Source organism: Serinus canaria, chromosome W (assembly GCF_022539315.1).
Source record: "Serinus canaria isolate serCan28SL12 chromosome W, serCan2020, whole genome shotgun sequence".
In the NCBI taxonomy this organism is placed as follows: domain Eukaryota; kingdom Metazoa; phylum Chordata; class Aves; order Passeriformes; family Fringillidae; genus Serinus; species Serinus canaria.
In genome coordinates, this window is record NC_066342.1 from 62,182 (window position 1) to 80,117 (window position 17,936).

Consider the following 17,936-nt stretch of genomic DNA (forward strand, 5'->3'; position numbering starts at 1 on the left):
CCAAGTACAGGATAACTTAGCCTTCAAAATACCCGTAGTTAAAGAGTTGTTAAACTGATATAATACTTAAAATAAGAGCTGTACTTAAACTAGCAAATAAATATTAGGCAAAGTTACATGCTGAGGTTGTTACAGTTATTATACTTCATTATTTTTATGCCAGAAAAGGAATAAGTAGTTCTGTCAGTTCTTACCAGTAACGAAGGAGTGTTGATATCTATATGTTCAAAGACTGTAAATTCCTTCTTTAATTTTACTGGTAGAAGCCAAGGCCTATGCAATTCAGCTTTCACCCAATACCGCACACTGCCGTGTCTGCCTTCGAATGAGGTAGCAAGTGGTCTGTGCAGGACAAAGGTCAAAATCGAGTAAAGTTTTTCTCTCATTCCAGTGCAATTGATCAAATTTGGAATTAGTATGTTGTTGGGGTTTAGGATTTTTCCTTTTGTTTCTTTCTCTTAGGGAATATTCTCCCATTTTGTTGATAAGAAACAATAATGGCCGGTACTTAAGAGAAACAAAAGAAGTAACCACAGAGAAGGGGGAGGAGTGCAGCTGGCTTTACTATCGTAGTTGAGGGGGCATTCTCCTGGAAAGGGCAGAGATATCGCGAGATTTGGGCTGAGGGAAGGGGTTGAGTGCAGCTTCCAGCTCTCTTTTGCTCTCTCGGAGTCGGACGATTGATTGCTGCTTACTGGGGGGGGGGGGGGGGGGGGGGGGGGGAGGAGGAGGGGAGGAAAATTCGCTGCTGCCGCCGCCGGAGCCCAGACCTGTCCTGCTTCTTCTGTCGTGGGTGAGCCTTTGCTCGTGAGACCAGCCACTGAACTGGGACCTTATTGTCATAAATGAGTAATGCGATTGTTGACTCTCACAATTAAAAGGCAAATATAATGTATATATATTAAGAGAAGTTTTGCGTTGTTATCAGGGGGTGACCGGGGTTCGGGACATTTGGGAGGGTCGGCTTGTTACTATGGCTACATGTGACCTCCAATCAGTATTTGAGGAAGAAAACTCCACCACTGGACAGCAAAGAAGTCGATGGACAGAACTTTGGGAGGGGCTAAAGGGTTAAAAGGCGAAACCTCCATAGTGTGGGTGAGCACATGACGGGAAAAATCCTTTGCTCCCGGCGCCGTAATATTTTCTCTATTCAGTCTTCTGTTGTAGTTTTGAAAAGGTTTTAATAACCCTTTTAATTTTTTTAAAAGTGAGTATAATTTCTCACATTATTAGCACCCTACCTCACTAAAAAAAAGGACTCTCACCATCTGCTCGGGTACCTCAGGGGAAACCCCGGGATCCCGAGCCCTTTCCCCTTCCCAGGGAACCCTGCAGGGTTCGGGAGCCAGGCTGCCACTGCCCGACCCCCACCGTTTCTTTGCCACTGCTCCGGGTTTTTTGCTACACTGTAGCCCTGCACCCCCTGCCTGCCGGGACACCCCGCGGTTCCAGCTACAGCTACGGAGTTTGACATATCTCGTCTACCACTCCGGGATTTTGTTCGTCCCTGCTGTTCCAGCTTGCTGCTTCCGAGGTCCCTGCTACAGATCCTTTAGCTATGCAGAGAGGCATCAGGATCGGCTGCCCCTGTGGGCTTGTAAAGGAATCTCCTTTCACATCCCTTCTGCAGGCTGTACCCGCCGTTGTCCAGGTGCAGAGACGACTGATGTCGTGCCACAGCGCCCCCTGCAGCCGCGGGGAAATCGCCTCATCTGCCCTGCCCAGCTGAGGAGCCACCAGCGCCCTTGCCGGCTGTGACCATAACTACACCAAAGGGGAGGTGCCTGACAAACAAGAGAAGGCTGTTACTGGGTTTTTGGTTCTGTTTGCTGTCGCTGCCATTGTTGTTGTTTGTTTGCCTTGTTATACATACTAGTAAAGAACTGTTCTTCCTTTTCCCATATCTTTGCCTGAAAGCCCCTTAATTTCAAAGCTATTCGGAGGGAGGGAGGTCATATTCTCCATTCCAAGGGAGGTTCCTGCCTTCCTTGGCAGACACTTGTCTTTCAAACCAAGACATATGAAGAACTGTATTTTTAATGTATCATAATAAGCATAACTTATTTGCAACATTCCCGTATCTCAGAAAAACGTATTGTTAAAGTTGGGGAAATATATCATCCCCAATTCATTCAACAGTAGTTTTGTAGAAGTTTTAAGAATCAATTAAAGAATTGTGCAAGAAAAGTGCCAGAAGAATACACATCTCCTTTAGAGGCCATTTTCAAGTGTAGAATAAAGCATGCCCTTTTAAGGTCAAATTAAGACCACCAAGAAAAATTAGCATTAGTACCATCCCATTATTATTTTGGACACTGTATAATGTAAATAACTGTGTATTACTTACTTGGCTGGTATCTCAGTGGTTTAACTATAAATGCTTTTGTAGTTTGTTTTGCTTGAAGTACAGTAGTTAAATATTTCAATGTAGAGTTCTGGAGAGTTTTTGAGCATCGTCTTATTTTTCTTTACCCTCATGAGATCATCTTAATATATATATACACGCACACATAGAAAAAGATAAAGACTATTCTGCTCTGAACAATGAACGACAAAGTCCTTTTAGGGAGTTGGAGACGGAAAAAAAATATGCAGATAGGGACGTCAAACCTTTCAGCATTACCCTTTTATCCTTTTCCTCCTCCTTCCCCCTCCCCCCCTCATCATAAGATGGAGGACATAAGATTTTTATATTCCCTTCATGTCCCATTAACTGTAACTTGTCTTTTCCTAACACTTTCATCCTTTAATCTCCTGGAAGAATTTTTATATTGCACTATGTTTGAAATGCATCATAATAAAACATAAGTTATGGGCAAAGCTTCACTCCCTAATTTCTATATCAAATAATATTAGCCATGCTATTACTTTACTAGAAAGAATCATTCTGCTACAAGTTTGACATCTCTATTTGCACATCTAAAATGTTTACTTTTTTTCTTAATGCAAATGAAAGGATTTTCTAATCAACCTTCAATGTTTCATCCTGCTGCTGTATCCTTTAAGAAAAAAAAAAAAACAGTAAGGCCAGTCAGCATATTGGTTCTTTTCACTATTGCTTTGTATTGGTTGCACTGGGTCTGGCTGGGATGGAAATAACTTGCCTCATAATAGCCCATATCATGGAGCTTCCACTACACATACTGAGGCCCTGCTTTTCAGGAAGTGGCTGGACATTTGCCTGCTGATGGAAAGTAGTGAATTAATTCTTATTTTTGCTTTGCTTCTGCATACAGCTTTTGTTTTTTCTTATTAAAACTGCCTTTATTTTGACCCAGAAGCCTGTCCATCTTCTTTTCTCTCCCTGGCCTGTTGATGCAGAAGAATGAGAGAGCAACTGCATGGAGGGCTGGCAGGCAAGCAAGGTCAAACCACCACATTGGTTTTGTTTTAAATAAATGGTAAGGAGGCAGTGTCAAACTAGTATTCTTCAGGCCTTTTACTACCAGCCTTCATTTTTTTCCTGTATTATCAAAGATGGCTTCATAGTTATTCTTTCAAGTCACTTGACAAGACCTTTAGTGTTTTAATCAATTCTTGTGCTATTTTAGTGGTCATATTTGAACATTTCTTCCAACTCAAGGGAATATCAGTATCATCCTTATCACTTCTTATAGAAGAGTTTTTCATCTGAACCTTAAATTGATTTCTAAGTTTCCATACATATGCATCTTCTTCAGCATTCTAATAATATCGACTGTAAAGCCCTGCGCTATTTGCAGAAACTGATCTGTAAAAGCATTTATCATCTGCAGGTTCTGTTAAAGCCAGTCCCTCTAATAAGCAGATGTTTTATTAGCTTTAAAATTAGGTATCAGTCTAATATTCTGCCTAATTTTTTTAACCTTAATGACTTTGGCACCTGGCTTTTACAGTAAAAGGCTCCTCCTTTCTTTCATGTATTTCCAGACTCTCTCTGTTCCTTCATATTTAATTTTCCTGTAACTTGTGTTTAAGCTAATTTCCATGTTGGTAACTCCTCCATATATAAATCTTCCCTTCACAATGTATACATTAGAATCCTCAAATGTGTGTGTGTGTGTGTGTGTGGCAATTTATCTTAAGACTTCTGCTATCACTCTTGCTTCACCTTTGCTTTCTGAGTCAAGTGGGATTAGGTATGGGAATGTTTCTTGCTTCATCCACCCATCCATTTGGGTTTTTTTCCATCCTGGCTGTTTTGTCTAGAGGTCAGCCTGAGTACATACATCCTATTTGAAGTAGAAAAAAAAAAAAGCCAAGCAAACTCTTATTTAGTTCAAATGCAGTTAAGCCTGCCACATCTGTTTCAGACTGAGCCTGAATAGTTAAACTGTTAGCACTAGGTTTTGATGGCCTGCATGACTCCAGTAAAATCTTGTTTCATTTAGAAGATACCTCAGCCCCTCTGCAGGACTCAAATGACACCAGTTCCCCTCCTTTCTTTTGTGAAGGGGTCCAATCCTCCATAAGGAGCCAACATACCTCAGTCAAAAGAAAGAGTAACCAACTGGGCAACAAGCTCCTGTTTTGTGAACAACTCTTAACCAGTTTAAAAGCAACCTCTTCAGTTTAATGAGATTATGTCCTCTACTGCATGTCTGAGCACAACTCCTACTACCACTGAAAAGGTTTCCCTCCCCCCACAAGAATTTTTCTCTAAGCAGGTATGTATCTTAGCCTTCTCTCACACAAGCTGTGTACTGCATCTAAGTACTTACATCTGTGGAAGCTCAAAGCTGAATGCATATTCATGCCTTCCTGAATGAATGATGTGAAGGCCTTCTTCTGAATTGTCATCATCTAGGAGGGAAAAACCCAATATGCTATTCCACCTGTGAACATTTTACACAGCACAATATATCATATAGGTTTCTTTTCCAGAATAGGAAGGATTTATACATTCTTTACAATACTAAGAATACGGTGTCTCAGAAGCAAGTCTCTCCAGTCCATTTGTATTACCTGCTAAATGTATAGCTGCAGAATTTTTAAGGTTAGGTGAGATTCCAAGACTTGTCTGACATAAAAGCAGAAGTTAACTTGTTTTAATTTATGATCTCGTGAAAAACAGAGTTCACTCCTTGGAATTTTTAAAAGTTTAATAATAATAGGATAAAGAAGGACAATATTTCCAGCACTGGGGTGCTCCTGGCTAACAGGCAAAGAACACACCAGTACATACAAACAGTGTTATCTTTATACCTTTACATCTGGCTGAGGTACATGCATATGCATGTGTTTCATACATTATTCAAACATTCTTGCCGGACTTTATGATGTTTTAGGAACTTCTTTGTTTGGCTTCTTCACATCCCAGCTCATCTGCATGACATCCTGTGTGTCAGGTCAATGTATTTTATTTCTTCTTGTGTCTCCATCCTGCTGTTTCACATCCTCTGACAAGGATTTACTATGTCCTCCTTAAATTTAATATGGTATTCTCTAATTGTCCACCAGTGCTCTGGTTTGTGTCATGGTTATCTTATCACTTGGATGGGTCAGTCAGTGGATGGCCTAACACTGTTCTTAGTTACAATAAGCCCTTTTCACATCTTATGTTTTACTAAGGTCTATAGTACAATACATTGATCACACTATTATTTCCATAAGTGAGACATAGATATTATATTCATTACACTACTATTTCTATGAGCAATACAGGGCATACTTAAGCTAATTATATTAACAAACAGCTAAAAATAATTATAATTTGTACTATAAATACTTATAATCAATAACAACATGTAAAAGCTAATACATAAATGTGAAAGCCAATATTATCTGGACATTTTTAACAATCTTAAATCCAAGTACTGACATAGCTGTAACTGCTGCCATTTCAAGGTCTGCCTGCAAGATCCGTAATGGAAACTGTTTTCCAATATGACTTCTAGTTAAAACTTAAAATGAAATAGAGCTCTCTAATAGTATTAAGTGATCTTAGTATTTTCTGCTACGTTAATTGATTACATTTAGTAATTCAGCTTCCTCCTATCGCCTGCCTAGCAAGTGTCCAAAAATTGATTTTTTTAAAAAGTGCGCAAGCACCACCTAGAAAGTACCAAACAAATTCAGGGGCACAAGAAGTGGCAAGCTGTCCAATTAATGTTGTTAAGAGTTAATGTATCAAAAATTCAGAGTTTAGCTTGATTTTCCTTGGATAGCAAAGATCCAAACATTTCCTAATTTCAATGAGAAAGCTGACCTTGTTTTATAGTCATGATTTCTTGTATTGCTTTAAATGCCCCAATAAATTTGTGGTTTGTTCCGATATAATTACCGTGAACCCAGAAAAAAACCCTGCTGATTCCAACAGAATAGACAGTTATTTAGATAAAACAATTGAGCATCTCATATACAAAAGGGTTGGCATAATAAGGACACATATAGTGGGATTACACAAAAGACCCTTCCTGTTGTTAATAGTCTGAAGCATCATGAAGGAACACTGCTACATTTTAAGATTTTTTAGTTCCCATTGTTCTACAAAAGTGCTGATGCTCCAATTTCTTTAGTGCACCAGAAATGCTGAAACAAACCTATGCAACAATATAAAACCCCTAGAACACTATTTATGTAAATGCACCTGCAGCATGTAATGTCACAAAATAACAATCTTCAATACAGTGAAAGAGCAAAGCAATGTGTATAATGCTTTTTTGTTGTTGTTGTTAAAAAAAACCGCTTGGAGGGCTTTGTTTGGTTTTAATTAAAAATAATAGTGTTTTCCTTGCACATACATTTTTTTCATTTTTACATTTTTTCATCCCTTCTTCACTTCCTGTCAGATCAGCAGTCCCACTGAGCCTGAACAGCAGCAGCGGAATTATGGTAAGCAAGTACTGAGCTGTCAATCACAGACTAGGCTGGAGCAGGACTGGCCTAAACAGGCACGAGCACATCCCCTGCCAACCACTCATATACATACAGTATACGTTACACCCCATTACGTTTGCTCAGCAACTCTGCTCACAGTCTGGCCTGACTACCGCAGAGGTAGGGAGAGAGGGGGAGGGCATCACCCACGCCTCACCATCTGCTCTCCTCATACCACAGGGCCATGCTGCTGGCTTGCCCCGTGTAGACACCCCAATCCTGCACTTCTCTCAGGAGCGTGTGCTGACCATTACTGAAAAGCGATTACAGATAGTGCTGGCCAGGGGCGTGGGCCAGGAGAGATAACCGAGTGAGCGATGCAAGACGCTGCGGGGCCGTGTGTCCCAACGGCCGCCCCTGCTCACAACTCCTTGCTGGCCCAGTGGATGTGCACGGCAGGAGCTTGAATACTTCTATCTGTACCCAGAGGTGGGCATTCCCAAGAAAGGCAATGTGCCCTCTGCAGCCACTTCGCTCCGCCCCCCAGCACACACTAGAGTGCAGGCAAAGGAACTTCCCCCAGGTCCCAGGCCCCTACAATCAGCGGCTGGCATCACCTTAGCAACAGGCTAACAAACCCCAGCAGGCCAATGACAAGGCGGGGACAGGGAGTGGTCTTCCAGACTATGGTAGGGTACAAGGCGTAGAGTTAAACTCCACTCTGTGCAGCGCGTGTTCGCAGTCCTGCCCCTGCAGCCAAGGGAAGGACAGTAGTGTCTCGGGACAACTACTTAAGATTGTACGTGCTGCACGTGCAGCACCAGTCTTGCTTCTGGTGTTGGAACGTGTCAGATCTGTCCCTTCCCTGCCACCTTTTGTTCCCTTTCCAGACAAAACCAAGCCCCTACTATCGAGGTCAGCATTTGGATCTACAGGCAACATACAAAGTCATTGCTGCTGCTTAAGCTGACAAAAGCATAGGATCTCCTTCTTACTCGTAAGGATACATCCTGCTATGAGTGACTCCTGCATGCTTGCATGTTTCTGTCATCTACAAGCCAGAGGTGAATGAATTTTTCGCATGAGAGAATTATTTCTAAGGCAGCAGTATAAAGAACATGTGAACTAGAAAGACATGTCATGAGTGACCCGAGCTTGCTTACATCATGGTAACATAATTAAAATCGATAGCAACTGCTATTTGTCGAAGATTCCTACAGGAAATATATTTCAAATTAAAAAACAAAACAAAAACACACACACACACAAAAAACCAACAATACCCTCCCCCCCCCCCGCCCCAAATAAAGTCAAAACAACACACCAAAACACTCAACCAAATTATCTACTCAGTTTTAACATTTTCTCGTTCTAGGAATTGAGTCATCACCACCACCTGACCTGTGCAACCAATATGCGGAGAGATTAAATACTCCCTCCCTTCTTCCTGGGACTGGCCCCAAACAGGATTGAACCGCTTCTAACAAAGGGTGGAAACTTCAGAAACAACAAGCTTAGAGACCCTTGTACTTTCACAACGTAACTATGCAAACAATAGATTAGCAAATTTAAGACCCACAGTCCCACTCACAATGTAATACCCCATTTCCATACCCCAATATAAGGGAATTTGCAGGACACTTTCCATTTCTATAGGGGCTTAGCAGACCAGGTTTTCATTGAATGCAGGTTCCAGAACTCCTCAACTCAGAAGCGATGCTCCATTCATACAACCCTGACCTCATATTTGGCCTTTCAGACAGATTTTTACATCTGGGTCCCCCATAGAGGAGTTGAATAAAATAAATTAAAGTAATTTACAAGTATACTAGTTTAGAACAAATGAAGAAATGGAAAATTACGGGTGCGGTGGTGATAGCATATCAAAGTAACCCACAGGAAATCTTTTATCTGCCAACAATGAATCAACCTCAAAAATAATTCTGCAAGTCAGACCTGTATCTGTTATGTGTCAAAACGTATAATGGTATGTCTTAATTACACTTAGGATTCGATAGGATGCTACCAAGAAAATAATTTACTACATATCTGGTTTTGACTCAACAGCTATTTTCCCCATAGAGAAACAAATCACACTAATATTGCTAAAAAAAAAAAGGGAATTGTATATTATAAAACACATATTAAAAAACAATGCAAATCCTTATGAAAGGACTGCTAAAAGGCAGGTATTTTTTAAAAGTCCTGTTTCCAGGTACTTTGAAAATGCACCTCAACATGCTTTTAAGTAAACGTTCAAATAATCAAAAATACAACATAAGAATGTAACCAGCATTTCCTCATCTTTACAAATAGTGAACACTCTGAGACTGCATATTAAGGAGGGATAAACCAAGCAAAGATGCATCTTTTTCAGGAAATATGTCTGCATGTAATGAATGAATAAGCGAAAAGCTTACCTCTTGCATGCCCGACTAGAACGTCCTTATAGTTAAAATACTCTACTTCTTCGGTGTAATTTTGTGTATAGGCAGTGTTGGATCCAGCATTTCTAGATTCGCTCCAACGTACTTTTGCATGTCCTTTTGCATGAATTTTAAGAGCTTTCACTCTAATTTCCCCAGTAACTTCTAAACTGATCCTTCCTGAGACTGTGTCCCCGCTAGAATACACGGGGATATTGCTGTTACTGAGACAGTCAAAGCTTATTGTCAAACTCTTCACCTTCCCTAGCACCATGATTTTTAACGAAGTGTATAAAAATATGCTGCAAGGAAAACAAAAAAAAGCCAGGGTCTCATACAAAACGCGACCTTAACTTTACATTGAACAACGCCTCTGCTGCGTAGAGCCTGCCAACAAGATCAGCGTGTCCCCTACGAACGCTTCATCGGAATTGCTGAGAAGACAACGGCAGCCGCCCAACACTGCGATATCCGTACGGAGGCAGTTGGCCCGCGCGCTGCCAGCTCACTTTAAGAACAGCTTTGTGAAAAACAACCACCCCCGCGCATGCGCGAAGCGAGTCGTAGCGGCGTTTTCCTCCACCCCTTGCCTGTCTTTCCTGCCGTGTTCGTTTTTCTTGTTATCGCTTCCATTACATGCAGAGAGTCAGAGCGCTCCCTGGTGGAGTCAGGGCTCTGCTACGAGTTCGCAGTAAGATATTGAAATACGTACTGAAGAACTGAGAGAAAAACAGCGGGGGGAGGGGACGCGAGCGCTCCTTGTCCGGAGGGTCATCTCAATCTCATCTCATCTCAATCTCATCGCCTGTCACGGCCTGGAGATCCTGGCTTGCTGTTTGGGAGGTGGCTCGGAAGAAGCTGGCAGCTGAAATCGGGCAGCAGTCGGTGGGCACCAGGCCCTGGATTCTGGCAGCAGACGCCACGGGTTCTCCCCCTCAGCCGGGGGTTGCCTGGCTAACAGTAAAGATCGCAACGATTCTGTCGGCGAATTCCGTGTTCCCCGTCCCAGGAAGGGGGCCCGAGGGTGGAGCGGCCCCAGAGGTAGCATTTGGACCCAGAGAAAGCGGAGGATAGCATTCAGAGACTGAGAGAAGAGGAATGTTGTCTGTGTTATTAGCATTTGAAGAGAGAGTCTCTGGTGGGAGAGATAAGCTAGGAATGCCCTCAGCAGGGGAAGGTTGCAAAGAAATTGAGCTCTTTATATTCGTTTTTTCAACTACTTTGGTAATAGAATGAAAAAGAGGTAATAACCGAGTTACAGAAAAATCTTCATTAGTTTGGAGAGAATATATTCTTGTCCCTACTCTGTCCCAAAAAGAATCTAGAGCGATAGCGTTTGTGTTAATATCTGGAAACTGGGAAATAATCCATTTTATACATTTTTTCAAGTTAGTTTTTGAGAGATTGCCTTTAGATAAAGAAAAGGTGCTAGCGGATAGGATTTCTAGGATTTGTAAATATAAGTCTCTCTCATACCGGTATCATTTTAATTTACTAGGTTTTGATCCCATTCTGGTATAATTCCCTTTTCTCCTCCGGCAGTAGAAATAGGAAAAAAAAAAGGAAAAAAACCCAAAAAGGACCCAAGGTAAAAGCGTGCAAGAAAGGCTGTTTTAAAACTTAGACTTCTTCAGCTGAATGTGGGTCAAAAACTGCTGGTGGGTGGTCTGCTTTGTCCAACTCCTCAGGATCTCATCCCAGATGTTGATGTGGAAGGTCGTTGGATGCCTGTTCAGATAACTTCTTCTATAAGGGAGAACTTATCTTCAGGAGGTCGTAGCGAACCGAGGCATTGATGATTCAAGAAGAGTGCCGCTCTCTGGAGTGCTAGGATGCCAGCAGCCCAGTTTGGGGTGCCAATTTATTACAGCTGGAGGTATTTGGAGTCTCTCTGACCCCGGCTGCCATAGGTGTCCGGATAGCAAAGTCCTGCTAAGCACAACCCGTCCAGGTCCCTCAGGCAGGGTCCCAGTCACAGGCAATCTTAGCAAGCAGCTCAGCTCTTAAGTGAGATCAGCTCTTGGGTGAATTCAACTCTTTAGTGATTTCTGCTCTTTGCTTGCTAAGTGCCTCAGCAGATGCAGGGAGAGGGAGGAGAAGGCTGTATGAGGTTCTACAGAGGTGTCTTTATTGGCAGCTTCTGTGAAGGGTCACAGTGACAGCTCTTCTGCTGTACAGCACAGAAATAGGGGTTTATATAGGGTATAGGGGTTTTGGGAAACAGTCCAATATAAGGGTCGAGGCGAATATGATCTATGGTTTTACAGAGAGATAAGAAGGGTCCGAAGGAGGAAGAGGGGCTTCTTGGTCCAGTCATCATGACTAGGCATTTCTTATCTTAGGCAAGTGACTGCTATGGAGACCTTGCAGGCCCTGTGGCTGCTACAGCTTGGCAGCTGTTAGCTCGTGCCTCCAGGCTGAGAACTCTGACACTCAGTGGCTTTTTGGGGAACATTTTTCTGGGACCAACTCTGTTGGTCGGGGGGTGCCCTTGCTCCATGGGGTTCCCACAGGGGCTCGGGACACCTCACCCCTCTCGCTCGTGTCTGCGGGGAGGGAGGGGCAGTCTCCGAGAATGCCGCTGCTGGTCTCATGCCCAGGGGGAATGGGAGTGGCGCCGCGAATCAGAGAGCTGGGCAACAATCACTTGTATCGCGGGGGAGAGAGGTACAGGGGGTAGCGCGGATCACCCACTTGTCCTAGGCAGGCGTGGGTGGTGCCAAGAACCCCGAATCCAGGATGGAATTTCATATTCTTGGGAAAACCTCTCCTTCCCATTTGCCGACACGGACCAGTGGTCCTGGAGAGAGTGAGGAGAGGAGGAGGCGGTTAGCCACTCCTGCAATCCTTCCTCCCATTTTGACAAGGGGGGTGGGGGAAGGGTGAAATGCTGGAGGAGTTGCCAAGACACTGGCAGCATGGTGAGGGCGGGCAGTGAGAAAAAAGACCCCGCCCCATCGGCCGTGTTTGGTTGCCTTGGCCTGCCCACTGGGTCCGGGGCCACTGCCCCGCCCACTGCCACTGGGTCCTAAGACCGACTGCCACTGCTAATTTCTGAAAAAAAAAAAAAAAATGTGGAAAAAGCTGCCGTTTTCACTGCCAGCTCAAAGTACTGGAAAGCCACGAGCCAGCCTCGGCTCAAGTGGTTGAATTAAAGGCTGTGGCCATGGCATTCCACAGATTTTCTCAATAGTGCCTGATGAAATAAACGGGGCGGGAGATATTTCTTCTTTTAACGCCTTTATTAAAGTGATCAGCTCAAAAAAGGGGGTTTTGGCAGATCCGTGGAGTTCTGCCACCGCTCCCAGCAGTGAATCAGAAGAGGAGGATTTGCAGCTCTGTCCCCAAGGGGGCAGGGCCGGGAGTCCTGTCCTCGCAAGGCAGTGGGGTATACCCAGGGTTTTCTCCTTTTGAGTTGTCAGTTCAGTGGGTCCTGGGTCTGACTGGCATCGTTTGTAGTTGGGGCGAGGAGTGACCGAGGTTCTCAGTGTCTCTGCCAGCTTCGGACCTCGGCCCTGCTGTCCATACACCACCCTGACCTCTCAATTCTGCTTTGGCTCACCTCTTTTGGGGTATTTTCCAGGATTTGGTAAAGGTCCTGTCCCAATGCAGTCTGGGTTTGGAGATAAATTTGCATATCTCCTGAGATGCAAATATCCCCCTCTCCCCACCGTCCGAGGGGGGGGTTGTCATCCTCCTGGCAACAGGCTAGGGTGGTGCTGAAAAACAAGAATCCTCCACAATGGAGAGTCAAATGGCGATACTTAAGGATACTCAACTGGCGATTACAGCATTTCACTAACAAAGAACTCCTGGCCAACGATCAACTCTCAGATCATCTCAAAAACTCCTCTGCTGCTCCTTCTCTTAAAAAAAACGGTAACATTTTTTTGTTCATAACACCTGATAATTATATAATGTCATCTGATGGATTTCTAATAGTTGTTGGTGACTTTCTTCAGATGTTCTCTGTTTCAGGATTCAGCAGTTCTCTGTTTCAGGACCAAGAAGGAAATTCAGGGATGTCAAAGATCAACATCTCCAGTCAATGAACCTTCTCCTAAAACTCAGCTGTTTGGACTTGAAACAATGATTACTCTTTGCATTGCTGTTTGGTTTCTTCTATTGTAAACCTTGTTTTAGTGATTTTATAGAAGTTGATATTCTACAGGTAAAGAATCTCCCTGATCATTCTACTTCAGTGCTTTGGTTTAGGGCAAATTTGGGAGAAAACCTCTAAAAGGGGCCCCTCTAGAAAGCAAACCTACACGGCCCATCCCCCCACTGGTTTGGGAAGAGTTTCCTCAGAGACAAGTGGAAGAAACCCTGTTTATTTAACAGGCAAAGCACTCCCCAGCACACAAAATGAACAATACCGGATGACATAACTCATTCGTCGCTCTGAAGAGATGACAAATTCAGAAAGTCTCTCCTGGGAGTGGTCACTCTGTTATCAGTCCCTCCGGCACTGGGAAAAGGCCGCTGCCCAGAGTAGGCCCGACAGGCTACAAAGTGCAGGCTCTCGGTGTTTCCCTGGGTCCTGGTCTGGAGCAGGTTTTAACGGTTCCAAGAAAAGGGAACGAAAAACAGTCCAGGGAAAACTCAGACTGCATCAGCTAGCTAAACTAACTAAAAAGCAAAAGGAGCACTCTGTTCTGCCCCATCTGTGCCCTGACAACAACAGTGGAGTTCTGTGTTCCAGCAGACTGTGGGGGAGAGTCAGCTGATAACGAAACTCCGTGCTCCTTTATTGTATTTGCAGGAAGCCCTGACGAAGGCAGGAATGATGCATCTGACTCCATGTTCTCAGAAGGCTAATTTATTACTTTATTATACTATACTATATTATATTAAAGAATACTATACTATACTAAAGAATACAGAACGGATACTTACTGAATGCTAAAAAGATAATAATGAAAACTCGTGACTCTTTCCAGAGCCCCAACACATCTTGGCCCTAATTGGCCAATGAGTGAAAACAACTCCCAGCAGAATGCAATGGAACAATCACCTGTGGTAAACAATCTCCAAACACATTCCACATGAGCACAACACAGGACAAGCAAATGAGATAAAGAATTGTTTTCCTTTTTCTCTGAGGCTTCTCAGCTTCCCAGGAGAAAAATCCTGGGCAAAGAGATTTTTTTAGAGAATGTGAATGCCACACTCCTTCTTCTCCCCACCTTGTAAACAGAACAGACAATTTGGGATACAAGCATCATAACGTCACCCTAGGACAGTCAGCATCTGATTGAGGTTCTGCTTGACAACCAGCAAATTATTAAGGGAACTTCTCTGGCTGTGTTTTTTCTCTCTTCTGCAAGCGCCCAGCACAAGAATTGCAAACACAGTTCCTTTCATTTTTTATTATAGTAAAAAGAGTGAGATGTGGCATTCACATTCTCTGAACAGAGAGAGACATAATTCTCTCTCCCAGGATTTTTCCTGGGGAAGGCAGTGAGAAAGCTCAGAGAGAGAAGAGAAAACAATTCTTATCTCTGTTCGCTGCGCCTGTTGTTTGGCACATGTGGAATGTGTTATGGAGATTGCTTACTGAAAGGGATTTGTTAATTGGACTCTGGTGATGGTTGTTTGGATTGATTGGCCAGTTGAGTCAAAGCTGTGCCGTGACTGTCTGAGACAGTCGCAGGTTTTTCTTTAGTATCTTTTTAGTATAGTTTTAGTATAGTAATATAGTGTAACATAATGTAGCTTAATAAAGCAATTGTTCAGCTGTCCTGGTTCAGGGCAAATTTGGGAGAGAACTCCCAAAGGGCTCCTCTAGGAAAACAGATACAATCAGCCTCTCTCCCTAACCAGTATGGGAGAAAATACCTCCTTGGAGAAAAGTGGAAAAAACCTGTTTATTAAACAAGAAAACGTAAAAAAAAAATATTAAACAATAAAACCCCTTGCTGCTCCAAAAGAGATGACAAACCTAGAAAGTCCCCTTTCCAGATCTCAGTTCAGCTCACTCAGTCTCTTATCAGTCCCTCCAGCGCTGGAAATTCCATGGCCCAGGCCCAGCCCGGCGGGCCACAGATGCGAGGTGCCAGTGCTCTGCTGGGTGTTCAGTCCAGAGCAGGTTTAAACAGGTCCACAGAAAAGGGAAAAAAGGAAAAAAAACCACGGTCCAGGGAACTTCTTTGCCTCAGCTAGCTAAAGCTAACTAAAAGCAAACAAGAGCTCTGTCCCGCCATCTGTCCATCCGCAGACAACACAGTCCAGGAGCAGGAATGTGGAGGAGTGAGTGCAGTTTTCTGAAAACAAACTGTGTGCTTCTTCTCTCCCCCCTTCACTCTCTGGAACAAGTCTAAAAGGTGCAGAACTTATTATTCAGCATAAACAGAACAGATGATTGGGGATAAAAGCATCATATAGTCAACCTAGGACATCAGCCTTCTGAAATCACGGAGTCAGCGCACATTATTCCCTACTTTGGGGTTGCCCTGCATTGATAATTAGTCTGTACATTTTGCTGCTTGTTTACAGATGTCTTCAAAATATTCAGCCACAGGGGTCTGGTGTTTTCCACTGCCCACTCTGAATCGGGAACCCTCTTAATTGGGGTGCAATGTATCCAGGAGTTAACTCCTTTCACTTTCACTGCTGTTCTTGTAGTCAACAGAACTAGATAAGATCCTTTCCACGCTCCTGAAGTGCTTCATATTTTCCAGTCTTGATGTGTATGTGATCCCCAGGCTGAAATGAATGAACTGGGGTATCTAGTGTAACAGGTTTTGAGAGAATGATAAACCTTTTTAGTTCATTCAAGGATTTCCCTGATGAAATGAAGTATTTTTTTATTTCCTGATTCCCAATTTCTTCTTCAGATCCAGAGAAAGTTGCAACAGAATACGGTCTTCCAAGCATCAACTTATATAGGCTCACCATCAGCTTAGTTCGGGGCTGCACTCTAATTCATAACAAAGCTAATGGTAACACCTGTGACCATTTCAAGAAAGTTTCCTGACAAATTTTGCTAATTTGTCTCTTTAAAGTTTGATTCATTTGCTCAACCCTTACACTAGATTGTGGTCTCCATGGAGTATGTACTTATACCCAACTGTTTACTAAGTCAATATAACACTTCAGATATAAAATTAGGTCCCCTATCAGATAACATCCCTATAGGCACTCTGGACCTGAGTATGATCTCTTTGAGGAGTGTGGTAGATAGGGACAGGCGTACGGAAGATCACGCGATGTGACGGAAAGCGGCAGGATTCCTTTTCCCTTAATCCCCTGAGATAAGAGATCACCCTAGGAATGTAACCAGGAATGTAGCCCCCCTAACGCTAGTAACTTTCCACTCCTTACTAACCATAGATAGTACTGCAGACCCCCCTCTGACGTAGTGAAGCTCCCTAGACTATAAAACCCTACGAGATGAGACAATAAAGGCCTTTTGACCGTCTACCACATTGGTGTCTGCGTCCGTCATTGGCCCGAGTGACCCTGGTCAGTTTGGGTCGCCGTGCTGTCCCTTGAAACCAGGTCGCCTTGCCTTATAGCAGAAGGCAACAGAGGAGTAACTTGGAAACTTCTCTTGCCCTGTTGGTGAAGCAGGGGAAAGCTGGCCACTTGGAAAAAGCATCTACCAATACTAGGAGATACCTGTATCCTTGTTGGCATGGTAGCTCAGAAAAATCAATTTGCCAGTACTCCCTGGGAGTGTTTCCTCTTTTAGTAATCCTCATAGGTGGTCTTTTTGAATTCAAAGGATTATTTTTAAGACATATCAGGCATTTTTCTGTAACAGACCCAACAATTTTTGTCATCTGAACACTGAGTATCTGAGTCTGTAGACTTGTTATCATAGCATCAATTCCCCAGTGGGTTTGCTGGTGTTTCTCTTTTACAATTTGTAACATCAGTTGTGGTGGGACTATGACCTGGTTATTGGGAGTTCCCAGCCATTCACCCTCTTTATTCTGGGCTTTTAGATAAGCAGCTAATTTTAAATCTGCTTGGCTATATCCAGGGCTACCTTCTGGCAGTGACATAGCTTTCTCAGGTATTAATGCTAAGACGCCTTATTGTGCTACCTCTCATGCTGCTTTATCTGCAAGTCTATTTCCTATATGAATTTGGGAATCCTCACACTGGTGTACTTTGCAGTGTAGTACGGCCAATTCTTTGGGCAGTTGGATAGCATCGAGAAGGCACAATACTTCTTGTTTATATTTAATGGGAGATTCTTGTGCTATTAATAGGTCTCTTTCCTTCCATAAAGCTCCATGGGCATGCACAATGCTAAAAACATATTTCAAGTTGGTCTTTTTCCTGCTGCCAATTCCAGGTCTCTTCATAGGGCTATGAGCTCTGCCCTTTGTGCTGAGGTGTCTGTGGGCAGCAGTGCAGCTTCTATTATCTTGGTTGAGATGACTAAAGCATAGCTGTCTCTTTGTTTTCCATCTTGCACCAAGCTACTTCCATCTGCAAAGAACTCTGTCTTTGGATCTTCAGTGGGTGTGTCTTGTAGCCTGGTCACCTTGCATAAACTTGCTCAATTGTCTGTAAGCAATCATGGGTTAGCTGTTCATCCCCTTGCATCAGGGTGTTCAGGAATTAGGCTGGATTTAATGCTGTGGTTAATTTCAACTCCACATCTTCTTGCTCCATTAAAATAGTCTGATACTTCATCATATGACTCAAGGAAAGCCAATGCTCCCCTTTTTGTCCTAATACAGTGGTTATAGTGTG

General features: G+C 43.3%; 1 protein-coding gene across 8 annotated transcripts in view; it reads right to left on the reverse strand.

Annotated features, from left to right (window-relative positions):
* The window catches only part of LOC103824792 (arrestin domain-containing protein 3-like), a 78,790-nt gene extending 62,175 nt beyond the window's left edge, over positions 1-16,615 (reverse strand). For 4 of the 8 annotated variants that reach the window (XR_007780326.1, XR_007780328.1, XR_007780327.1 and 1 more), the window contains exons 1-3: positions 9,222-16,611; positions 4,704-4,785; positions 195-342 (exon numbers count right to left, since the gene is read on the reverse strand). Coding sequence is in view for 3 of the 8 variants with exons in the window: in XM_009100095.4 (XP_009098343.1) it covers positions 195-342; positions 4,704-4,785; positions 9,222-9,501 (510 nt within the window). In the remaining 5 variants the exon portion in view is untranslated. Of the gene's footprint in view, positions 1-194; positions 343-4,703; positions 4,786-9,221 lie in introns of all 8 variants that reach the window. The other 4 variants (XR_007780325.1, XM_050986388.1, XR_007780329.1 and 1 more) reach the window with 3 other exon arrangements.
* Positions 16,616-17,936: the final 1,321 nt, after the last annotated feature.